Source organism: Pagrus major, chromosome 6, assembly GCF_040436345.1.
Source record: "Pagrus major chromosome 6, Pma_NU_1.0".
Lineage (NCBI taxonomy): Eukaryota > Metazoa > Chordata > Actinopteri > Spariformes > Sparidae > Pagrus > Pagrus major.
In genome coordinates, this window is record NC_133220.1 from 24,010,567 (window position 1) to 24,023,469 (window position 12,903).

Consider the following 12,903-nt stretch of genomic DNA (forward strand, 5'->3'; position numbering starts at 1 on the left):
GCCCTTAAAGGGGCACTATGTAGTTTTGGGGAAATTCGTTGATTTTATTATGCCGAAACAAACCAAATAAACAAACTCTCTTTGTTTCCATGACTGAATAAACAAACTGACCTTAAAGGACGACACAGCTTCATACTGTCTTCCTTTGTTTATATTTGGCGGACCCTGCCACCTTGGAGACCTTATTTCCCTTGGAGAACCGCTTGTTTATTCACTTATGGAAAAAAATAAATGTTTCTAAGTTTGTATTATTACCTCATGAATACTGTAAATATTAAAATTCTGAGTTTGAATTACTTCTCCAAAACTACATAGTGCCCCTTTAAAGGAATGCAAATATAACTTTATTATGATTTCACAAATGATTATTTCCTAGATATTGTTAAATGACATTAATACTTTTAAGAACACTGCTGCAGTAGAATAAGTAACATAAGCAAATGTACCTGGTATGCTAACCGCTGCTGTGACACAAGCAAACCACTGTGTTTTGCCCGCTTCCCTCCACTTCAGTTTCCTCTGTTAAATGATCTATGCAAATTGACTTCACCACAGTATTGTATCCAGGCAGGATTCAAATCCACACTCGTGGAGAAAACTCCAACTTTTCCAAATCCTCATCCTGCTCACAATCTATGACTCACGTTCAAAACAGACAGTTTGCCAATGACAGTCATACGGCAAGTTATTTCCCAGTATTACAAAAATACAGCTAATGATTTCACAACTAACTGACTGTGTAGTGGTGCGGAAGAAAACACTGCTTTCAGTCTGGATGCAGAATAAAGTCCCTGCACAGTCACAATCACTTTTATATAATGAAGCACAGAGGAGCTTATGAGTCTGACCGTGTGTGTTTGTGTGTGTGCGTGTTGTCCCGAGGACCAGGTGGCGGTGTTAGTGCAGCGCAGGCTACGCTCCCCGGGAGCAGTGCTGGATTCCACACAAGATTAACATCCAGTTATGAGGATAAAGCTACAATCCTCCTAGATGTGCTGGGAACCGGCCACCGCAAGTGGGGCAGCAAAACACACAAACAACGGTGGTGCGCTCACACACACACCCTCACCTTACTTTGCGTCTGGTGAACTTTTAAGACCGACTCAATCGGACTATTACATAATTAGGCTGCGCTGTTTTCCTAAGCGTGTGTTAAGTCCCTTTCATTCCTCTGCAGGCATGTTTACAGGTTTCAAATCCACTCTGGCTGATTTCCCTCTGTGTGCCACCACCTCCTCAGCACTTTATCATGTAAAAAGCACATTTCATAACCAAGCCGTGTGGGTTATAACACCCTGAAGATATTTTAATATTGCAATTGCCAAACTGCAGCATAATCCCCATATTTAGGGCTACATAAAGTCAAAATAGCAGCACCCTAATTACATAAGAGGCGTTCAGATACATTCACTTCAGCCGCCCTCGGGTTCTGTCAGTCACGGTGAAGTCGGCGATTCATTCTCCCGCTTGGATTTGGCACTTATCTTCCCTCAGCAACACACACACACACACACACTTCATGAATCTTAGCTGATGGCCCTTCTTCTCCTTCCTGCAGCGTGTGATTATATCCTGACCTGAAAACAAGAAGATGACTCATAACCTTAATGTGCCGCAGTCTTTTTTCTATCAATTTTTTCAAAAATGTTGAATATATAAATGTGAATGAAAGAGATATTTGATTGCCACACTGATGGTAGTAAAATAGTACAAAGACACTAAAAACAGACTTAAACATCCACTGTCAAATTTCCAACATTATATGCCTGTTAAATGTATAAATCAGTGTTGTGGATTAAGCTGAGCAAAAAAACTGTGATGCATTTACTGCCAATGTTCTCTTTGAACGCTCCGTGGCCTCCTTCTGAGAAAAAGCAGAGAAACAAGACGGAGAGAGGGAGATGGAAGATGAAACTGCACCCTAATGTATTCTCCATCCATATTCTTTGATGTGTCTGTAATCCCCTCACATGCTATATTTGGCTTTGAAGCTCCATAAACTAATCCGCCATTCTTTACCGTAACAAAACTGTTTGAATTGGCCAGGATTACGCAAAAGCACATTTGACGACTCACTTGCTGGCAGAGAAAGAGGTGCATCGGTGAAATGAAAAGTCAGGAAGTTGGATTGTGCACACTTGTTTCACTTTTTTTTTCACTTCTCAGTGGGAATATGTGGCTGAGTGTGTGCACAGATTTCTGATGGTGTCTGTGTTTTATGTATGCATGTGTGTGACCAGAGGAGCTCCTTATGTGTCTTAGATTTATGTGTGTCAGCTGCATGAAGCGGAGCAGGTCCTTGCCGGTTCTTGAGAGTGGACCCCTGCAGTGCTTTGTTGTGTCAACCTGCAGAGCTCGACTTTCAGTGCTTACAGTGGAGGTGGTGTAAGTCTCTTTAATACAGTGGTCCTCAAACGTTTTCAGGCATGCCCCCCTCCAGAAGACAAAGTTCACGCTCCCACCACACAATTTTCATCAATTATTAACAATGACAGTGGAAGCAACTAATTAAAAAAAGGAATCTAAGTTGGATTTTAGTGAAATAAAGGTCAGCACAGTCACGTCAGCACCTGATGCGTATTTCCCCCACATAAATCATATTCAATCAACTTAGTTTCACTACCTATTTTCCCCCTTGTCATCCACACTCTCCCTGCAGTGGCTCCATTCTCACTCAGGGCGGCCCCCAGTTTCAGAGCTGCTGCTTTAATGCCAGCTGAGTGAAATTAAAATTACAAATATAACAATATTTTTTATTTCAAATCTTGACAATGTGATGATAGTTTGGGTACACTATAAAGTATTCCACAGCTTGCATAATGTTTTCATTTTCTGAAAAACGGTGATTTGTTTTCTTGCCAAGAGTTAGATAAGAAGATTGATGCTGCTCTCATATCTATCTGTTAAATTTAAGATGTGGTCTGTTGGCATAGTTTAGCATTAAAGGTGCAATATGTCAGAATTTCAGCTGAAAATATTCAAAAATTACCAACAGAATGGGAAGAAGTAACAGTTTTGACATCTACTGAAGTTAGCATGCAAACCGACTAGTTACATGCTAGTTAGTTAGCTTTAGAGGTGCTGCTAGGCGTAGGTGTATTTTCTGAACTTTAAACAGAGTTAAACTAGCTGTTTCTACCTTTTCCCAGCAGCTCCGAGGATGAGTGACCCCTGTCAGCAGCAGCAGAAGGCCAGGAGAGAGGCTGAAGAACAGCGTGGTTTATCAGCTGTGTTTACAGCGAAGCTGCTGGCTGTAGCCTTTTTTTATTTAGTGGCACATATAAGAGCAGTATCTATTTTGTCACCTGACTCTTGGCAGGAAAGTATGTTTCCCAAATTTTTAACTATTATTTTAAAGCTGCTACAAGGAGCTTTATTTTTTGCAGATTTTGGAGACCCCTGTGGACAAAAGCGGTATGAGCAGCCCCGCCTTGTGTTTAAAGATCTCGATCTGGCCAGCGCCTGCATTTGTTTTTAAATGGAGTGAAACAAACAGGTAACTTTTTTGTAATACTATTTTTATAACAGCAGTTTGCAGGGCGCATGAGGACGAGGTGATGTATCTATTTGTGGCAATGTAAGATTAATAACTCTAATATGATGAATGTGAGACAAGAAAACTTTGTTTTAGTGTCGTAATGTTCCACCAGAGCAGCTTCTCTCCTCAGGCCATGAGTCTCCTCAATGCCTCCTCAGCTCTCTGTCATAAAAAAGTTGTTTTATGACTTATCAGACCCCAAGAACTATACACAAATAGTTCATCTTCCTTCTGGTCTCGTGGGTCATGTAAAAGCATCAGTACTAAAGTGAGACTGTTTCATAACCAGTTAAAAGTTCCTTGTGGTGTGTTTAATCTAAATCTGTGAAGAAAATTGTAGCACTTGCAGCAAACAAACATTTTAAATGTAACCGGATATGATGACATGTAGTTTGATATCACTCCCTGATATAATATTGATGTGTCTTCAAGGTCTACCACTGCTTCATTTCACTTTTGCGGTTAGCATATTAAAAAAAAAGCAATGTATTGTACTTGAAGGATGCTCATAAAACTATTCACACACTGATCACCAGTCACAGAGGGATGTAACAGTGGTGAGCGATCGGTAATGAGTCAGGAACATGATCCCCTGTAGAGCAGACCTACATTCCAGCTTCCATCCCCGGGGCACAGGCTGACCCACACTTTGGTCCGTTTCTGCCCAGGCTCCGATGCTTCCTGCTGGGCTGTGACCGGGCGGCAGCCAGGGTGGAAGCTGGAGGGTGGCTCGTAGTGGCTGCAGCAGCCTCGGGGTGTTTCAGAGAGGTAGTGACACTCATTGACTGAATTACTGCTGCATCACAGGGCATGAGGCCGGAGCGTGTGTGTTTGTGTGTGGGATGAGAGGAGGAGGTCAACAAGGAGTGGTTGTTCTTCGGTCCCCTGCCCCGAGCCCACTGCATGCTTTTACTCACACACTGACTAATGGAGTCCATCTGTGACAGCTTACAACCCCCATCACACACACCTTCAGAGACAAGCTGCCTCGACTTTATTTAAAAGTGAAAAAAGTAAGTCTTGTTAACTTTGGATTAAAAAAACAAAAACATTTCCTGAAATAATAATCAAACAGAATTTTAATGGTTGATGAAAGTAAGATCACAAGCTAGTTTCACTGACTAACTACCTGTTATTAAATTAGTACAATTACCTAATTATTTAGTGTGCTCAACTTCTCTGTCATCCTGCCCCGACTCATCTCTGCGAGGGCAATCCTGCACCCTGTTTCTATGGAAACAGCCTCCAAAGCAGGCAGGCAGGCAGGCAGAAAGGGACAGGAAGAGATGCTGAAATGGCAGAAAAGCTTCTTTGTGCTCTCAGAGGCTTTCGGAGCAAAAAGGCCTAATGGGGTTATAAAAGGGTTAATTACTCACACGTAGGCACGACTTCCACCTGAGCCAAAATGGAAGATAAGGAGCATCACCAGACTCCTGAATTCCCCTTGAAGGCAAAGTGACAGAGCTCTATAGAAAACTTTTAAATCAGTTTCTATTTAAACACTTAGTAAAACAGTGTTCAGTTTAGCTACATCGAGTATATGTTCACAGACAAGTGTCATTCATGATTTGCAGTCTTGTCACTGTTATGGCCCGTCATAGTCGATGCATCCCCTTGGAGAACAAACGCAGACATGTACAAACGCACAATATAAAAAAATCATCAAATCCGATCCTCTGTCTCGTCTACAAGCTTCGCGCTGACTCACACACACACTTTCACACACACACATGAAATCTCACTCCATTCTGCATGGGAAAATTGGATTGCTGCTCCTGAATAACTTGATTATAAACAGCCTCCCTCTCACTCTGGGGCCGTATCACTTAATAAAGCTAAGTGCATTGACACGCCAGCGCCCACACTCATCCACACACAAAAACATGTGCACACACACACACCACTGCAGATCTGTCAACCTATTACATGTGTTCAACAGTAAAGAAGAATATGAACCCGGGCTGAACATCCACCATTCAGAGGAAATGATGGATTCAAGGTCAAGACTCAGGCTCTAAGAAGTCCGATAGAGGCTTTGTACAACTAAGGATCGGCTGATAAGGACCTGAAAGCTAACAAAAGGTCAAATATGTCAGCATCAAACATGTGAAAAGGCTTCTTTAAGTAAATACGGTCATGTGTTGTTGCAGTGCAGTGGTATGTGGGCCAAGACTGAGAACATAAGCATGGAACAGGAACATGGAAAAACACTATGCGACGACCGAATGAGTTACGTTACAGCAGCACAACTCATCTTCTGTTGTTGTGGAAATTACTGCATTCCCAGCCCACATGTGACTGTAAAAATACATCAACATGATCATTTAATGTTGCTGAAATGAATGCAGCAGACGTGAGGTATCATGCTGGGTTTTTCCCATGATTGATGATAACGATCGAGTGAATACACAACATCAGAAAAAGGAGGAAAGTGTGACATCCTCTTACACTAGCATAAGGGTTTATAGGCCAGGGAATATTGTACTGTTTAGTCTAATACATTTATTTGAGAGCTCTAGTTAATAGTCATTTACTCCATTTATATTTATTCCACCACTGACACTTGACACCTACCCATACCACAAGAGCCCAACTGAAAGTTGATCTTTTGGGGCCGATGCCGATAGAAGAAAGTCAATAATTTTTAGATTGATATCAGCCATTATACACACATCCCTCAAATGTTGTCATCAAAAACTTGTGACAAAGATATAAAACAGGGAGGATTTTTGACCTTTTAATAATAATCTTTATCCTCTAAAATGATATCAGTGCACTGAAACAGGGAACTTACTTGGAATTTAATTATTTAATAACCCCAAAGCACCATTTTCTGTACAATAATCTCTAAAGAAAAAAGGTTTCATATCAGCGTATATCGGAGCAACATATATGCCGATACCCTTATATCTGTGATGTTTAATAGAAACACATCTGTCCTGTTTGGTGAAGGTACGAGGTTCAAACCCTGTCAGTTTCCTTCAGGTGTACCCCACTGTGTTGGTTAAATAGTCGCTTTAGTCCTCTTAATTTGTGTGATCAGAGACTCGTGAACACCCAACTTGGTGTTTGTCTAAAAAGGGATTTGGGCAACATCACTGGTTTCACAATCAGTGACATGGTGATGTAGTTACACTGAAGCCCAGTAGCACCATCTAGTGTGAGACTGTAGGACATACAAGTAAGTCACTCGGTGTGTTTCCATCACTGGCTCACTGGTTTATGCAAAGATAGCTGCAATGTCTAAACAGTAGCTTATTAAGATATGTAAAAGTTGATGTGTACTAATGGCCCAAAACAGACAAAAGTCAAAACTCAAAAAAGGGGAGAGGCAGAAAATAAGACTGAAAAGCCAGGAATGAGTAGAAATGGGCCGGTATGTATATCCTACAGCAAGGCTGATGAGGAGAAGTGTGAACTGGCGAACAGGTAGGCGGTGGAGGTGAGGTGATGGGGAGTTGCTGGGTGTGAAGTAACAGAGCTGGTATGTGGCAAGGACCGCAGAGCACACAAGAAAATGATGTGCGACCAGTATGGGCAAAGAAATATATTTGAATATACATATGAACATATAAAACAGACTTGAAACATTGTGGACACATTATTTCATCTGCCTTTAGCAATTAAAACATGAAACTTGATGTCGTTCTGACCAAAATTTTAAAATCTGAAATAAATTAAAGTGATGAGAGCCTGTGCCCTTAAAGGGACACTGTGTAGTACTACAAACTCGGAAATATATTTCTTTTTTCGATAACTGAATAAACAAGCTGTTCTCAGAGGAAAATAAGGTCCCCAGAACACTGTTTGAAGATAGAAGGGTGGCAGGGTCCGCCACATATAAACAAAGTAAAACAACATGAAACTTTGTTGTCCTTTAAGGTCAGATTGTTTATTCAGCCATGAAAACAAAGAGTGTGTTTATTTTATTTGTTTAGGCATAAAAAAACAGTCAATGAAGATCTTTCTCTCTCTCTTAAAAGGTCTTCCCCGAAACTACATGGTGCACCTTTAAAAGTGAAAGGAGAATAGCCACTTATCAGAAGTGTTACTCGACTCTGTGGATCATTTAACCATTAATCATTCATTATCTGAGGACCATAGCCTCCCCTAGAGAGGAAGCACTCTGACAGCTGACACAGAGGGGATTTAAACGCACTGGAGAGAGTAAGTTGATGTGTGGAGCCTGATTTCCTCTGTTGTGCTATTTATAATGTTAGATTGACGATATTTCATCCAACAAGAGGGATTTAAAGAGTGCTCCCGTTGCCAGTGTTTAAACAGGAAGATAAAGGCTGTTACCTGCTCGCTCTTTAACACGTTTACAGAAGACAGAAGACGAGAAAAGGAGGTTTTCCCAAACTTTTCACACCCTTTGAGGAGCAATGCTTCCGGCGCAGGAGGCAGCCAAAATCTACCACACCAACTACGTGCGTAACGCGCGCGCCGTGGGCGTGCTGTGGACGGTGTTCACCATCACCTTCGCCGTTATCACCGTGGTGGTGTTCATCCAGCCCTACTGGATCGGGGACAGCGTGAACACGCCGCAGGCCGGCTACTTCGGCCTCTTCCACTACTGCATCGGGAACGCGCTCACCTCGGAGCTCACCTGCAAAGGGAGCGCGCTGGACTTCGGCTCCATCCCGTCCGGCGCCTTTAAGACGGCCATGTTCTTCGTGGGGATCTCCATGCTGCTGGTGGTGGGCAGCATCGTCTGCTTCAGCCTCTTCTTCTTCTGCAACGCGGGGAGCGTGTACAAGATCTGCGCCTGGATGCAGCTGGCCTCGAGTGAGTTGACCAGAGTCTGTAGCCCGGTGTAAGTCACTGTAAAGGTGCAGTATGTGAGGAGTTTAGGTGAGAACGTTAAAGGGGCACTGTGTAGTTTTGGAGAAGAGATTCAAACTCAGAGGAAAAGAAGGTCCCCAGAACACTGTATGAAGCTAGATAGGTGGCAGGGTCCGCCACATATAAACAAAGTAAAACAGGATGAAACTGTGTTGTCCTTTAAGGTCAGTTTGTTTATTCAGTCATGAAAACACAGAGTTTGCTTAATTTGTTTGTTTAGGTATAAAAAAAATCAGTCAATGAAGATTTTTCTCTTCTGATTAAAATTTATTCCCCAAAACTACATAATGCACCTTTTGAAAACAAAAAAAAATGTCAAGACAAACTGCGAGAACAACAGTTCTGACATTATGTTGTGTATGTGTTGTGTTGCAGAGATATCTACTGAGGGTAGCATGCTAGAACGAAAACTTGCATTTTATCTCAAATTATGGTCTTTGAAGTAACGCTAAAATAGGCTACAATTACTACAGACCTTATTTTGTGTATTTAATATAGAAACTATTTCATATACAAAACAAAAGTAGTGCAAAAACTATGAAAAAAAATACAAAAAGCAGTTCTCAACTGAATTCATACAAATAATGGACTGCATATGTATGGAAGCCCTATCCGCCAGTTAAAAAAAGAAAACGATGAAAAACTTAGCCTCAATAAAAATACTGAGGGAAAACATAGGAAATCTTACTTGGTCTAACATAAATGATCAATGACACATCGAATAGGCTACAAAAGTATTGGGCTGGGTTTTTATTTCTTCACAATGTAGCATTTTAAAAACTTAAATAATAATAGAGCTGATGTGTAAGTATTAACTGTAGCTGTATGTGGAATATAAAGTGAGATATTTCCCTTTGAAATGGAGTTATGATGTATAATGTAGCATGAAATGGAAATACTCAAAAAAGTTTGAGTTAGTTGAACGGCAGGCTACAAAGACAACAGTAAACACAACCTAATCTCAGGACATCTGGCTCTGCTAATCACAGGCCCTTTGGTTATTCTTGGAAAAAAGCTGAGTACATTTGAGCCTCATGCAGAAATACAAGGAAACCCACACACCAGCTTTAACAAGATCCCGCAGGAGAAGAATAGAAAGTTTGTCTGGGATAATTTGAGGTCGGACCAGAACATCTATGAAAGACCAAAGTGATGATTTCACAAAAAAACAGCAAATTCTCAGTCGTTGAACAGACAGACAGACACACACACACACACACACACACACAGGCACACAGTCAGAAGTGAAACCTGAGTCTGTTTGTGCAACATGAAGCAGCTTGTGAACAGATGTAGCTGCAAGTGAAAGGACGAGCCTGTACTGAAACAAATAATGAGATTAACCTGGAGGTGTGCTGTTACACTTTCTCCTCGGCCTGCTCCCTCACACCTGCCGTTCAGTGTGTGTGCATCAGTGACTCTTTGTGCCTGTTTATTACACACATGCACACAATATTTTTTTTTAAAGCCTCTAAATTAGTTGTATAATCATTTCTTTAGAATCCAACCTGCTCTCTAAATTAGTCTGAAAGGTTTACTTCGAGGTCAGATCTCATCAGTTTTGCATTTAAAGATACCACAACCCAGGAAAATATGCATATTTCCTGTGTTATGTTTTGCAAATAAAACTTAGGCCCCCATGTTGGCTTTAAAGGTGGGACATATTGGGGGCATTAATACATTCCAGGCATGAGCTGTATACATTTACCCCTGAATCAGTGAAAAGTCAACTCAATGTGGGAGGGGTTTACTAGAATCTGAAGCAATAAAAGTGAAGGGAAAATTAAAAAATATATAATATATAAATACATGATTGATTGATTGATTGATTGATATAATGTAATAGAATAACTGAGCCCTAATGATTTCAGGTTGTGTCAACATTTAACTTCCTGATGAGAAGCTGCAGTTTAATAATTTTCTATCTTAAAGTGAGGAAGAGACCTGAGAAAGTGAGCATGAGAACGTGAGTCAGTGAAGGTGTCTGAGGCTCAGAAAGTGAAAGCGAGGTGTGTGTGTGTGTGTGTGTGTGTGTGTGTGTGTGTGTGTGTGTGTGTGTGTGTGTGTGTGTGTGTGTGTGTGTGTGTGTGTGTGTGTGTGTGTGTGTGTGTGTGTGTGTGTGTGTGCGCGCGCGTGTGTGCGTGTGTTCGGTAATGTTTCACCTCAACACCTGATACCTTGCATGGCCCTTCATGCTGAGGTGGGCGGCTGTCTGTCTGCACAATCAATAATGGATGAACAAGTTCATCTTTCTGGAGCTGAGATGCTCTGGAATTGCTAGGCAACTCACCTGCGTGTGTGTGTGTGTGTGTGTCTGAATGTGAGGAGTGTGTATATATAAAGGCTGTTTAATTTCTCTGGTGGCTTCTTTGTTTTGTTGTTTGTTGTTTCAGCGGTGGAGGTGGACAAGGCGTTTTGTGATGTTGCCCGTCTACAGCAGCAAGATGCTCTCTTACCAGTCAACATGTCGTTACATAAAAATCACACACAGTCAGTGGAGGAAGTGTTTTAGATCCTTAATTCAGTTGAAGCACAAAAACCACACAAAAGTAACACTCCTGCAATGAAAATATTACTCAAGTATGTGTTGATGGAATGTAACTAAGTACATTTACTCAAGTACTGTACATAAGTACAATTTCCACTACATTTTGGAGGCAGATATTGTACTTTTTACTACAAAGTACATTTGATATCACAAAATATCTTTACTTCTACTCAAGTATGACTCTTGGGTACTTTTACAACACTGCTTATATGTACTGTTGTTTACTTTTTATAATAAAGCAACATGTTTTAAAAGCTCTTCATATGTTTTGCCTGCAAAAATATTTATTTGCAAGTATCTTTGTAAAGTCACTTCCCTTCCCTTTAAACATGTACAGTAGTATTCGTACTTCAGAATAGTACCCACATCAAAATCCTCTAAAGTTTGTGTATTAATTTGAATAAATCAACAGCTAAGAAATGTTTTATAATGAATGACTGCTGATGCAGTAAGGTCTAAACCCTTCATCCTGTGCCTCCCTTGCTCTCAGGTACATGCATGGTGATTGGCTGTATGATCTATCCTGACGGCTGGGACTCGGAGCAGGTGAAGCGCATGTGTGGCCAGCGGACCGACAAATACACCCTGGGCAACTGCACGGTGCGCTGGGCCTACATCCTGGCCATCATCAGCATCATGGACTCGCTCATCCTCTCCCTGGTGGCCTTCAGCCTGGGCAGCCGGCAGGACAAGCTGCTGCCCGAGGACTTCCAGGTGGAGGGGAAAGGTACCAGAGTGAAGGAAGGGCGGTGGCTGGGAGAGGAAGACACAGGCCGGATGAGGATATTTAGCAGGAGGAAAGGAAGAGATAGGGAAAAGGGTGGAGTCCAGGATGTTAGCAGGAGGAAGGTGAAAGGATTCATATCAGTAGTTAACCTACTCTCTGAAGTGCGTACTTTCATTTTCTGGAGGCATTTCTTCATCAGAAGTCGTACGACGTAGATATGTTGAGTTTTAGTGCCTTTCTCTGTACTTATCCCATAGACTTCAATACAGCTGGCACCACAGTCTGACCCCAAAGATTCAGTGAGGTCATGACCCCTTTTTTAAACAAATCATTTAAATGACTCAGTCAATATATTTGCTACTCCTCTAGCTCCCCCTTGAGGTTGACATTTTGTTTTTTATTGAAATACCTCAAAAATTACAGGATGGATTGCTGCAAAATATGTGACAAACATTTATGTTCCCCAGAAGATGAACCACACTACCTTTTGATCACCTTGTGCGAGCTCGAGCACCATTGTCAGGTCAAAATGTTTGTTTGTCCAATCACATACCCAACAACCTCAGCTGTACTTGGCATTTAGCACCAGTTACAAATTGTGGCATGCTAACATGCTAAACGTCAACATGCTAGCCTTATCTTTGTCAGCTGCTCAGTTACTGATGTAACGACACAAAGCTACGCCACTGTCTGTACTTCTCTTTCCAGTAATAGTTTCCTCTCGACTACAGATAACGCCTAATCCCCCTGTGGACAGCAGAGGGAAGAGATGGAAGAGACTTAACGAGGAGCACCGCTGGCAGGAGGGATTCAGATGTTTCAGGAGGATTCAGGATGGTTAATTACAATCTAAAAATAACTTTCGACCAACTTCATCCCATCCCTCGAAATTGTGACATCTTATTAACACTGTCCACCTCCAACTCAGACCTCACAGTCCTAGATAAGTTCAATTGTTATTGTATCTTGAAATAAAACAAGTGAGTTTTTGGACTTTGTTTTCAGGCATTTTGTTATTAGAAATGACCGGTTTCTTGTTATTTTTGGCAGGATCATTATCATAAATGCTAAGCAGACACTATTACAAATGTAATTTAATTCAGTATTTATCTAAACATGTTACATTCAAGAAGTGTTTAGAGTCTTGAATATGGGTAATTGTTCAATGTTTTGTATTTGTCTTTTGTTCTGTACTAAAAGATGAAAATGACTTATAAATAAAGAGTTTAAAAAAAAAAAAAAAAG

At 41.2% G+C, this 12,903-nt stretch overlaps 1 protein-coding gene across 1 annotated transcript; it reads left to right on the plus strand.

Moving 5' to 3' along the window:
- Positions 1-7,748: 7,748 nt before the first annotated feature.
- Positions 7,749-12,651, plus strand: lhfpl5a (LHFPL tetraspan subfamily member 5a). The gene is made up of 3 exons (XM_073468419.1): positions 7,749-8,326; positions 11,422-11,658; positions 12,390-12,651. The coding sequence occupies exons 1-3, from the start codon at positions 7,924-7,926 to the stop codon at positions 12,398-12,400; spliced, it is 651 nt and encodes a 216-aa protein (XP_073324520.1). The 5' UTR covers positions 7,749-7,923; the 3' UTR covers positions 12,401-12,651.
- Positions 12,652-12,903: the final 252 nt, after the last annotated feature.

Excerpts from the sequence above, each read along its gene's own strand:
- lhfpl5a (XM_073468419.1), top strand. The coding sequence starts at position 7,924 with ATGCTTCCGGCGCAGGAGGCAGCCAAAATCTACCACACCAACTACGTG. Across the intron at positions 8,327-11,421 it reads CTGGATGCAGCTGGCCTCGA|GTACATGCATGGTGATTGGC; the intron begins GTGAGTTGACCA and ends CCTTGCTCTCAG.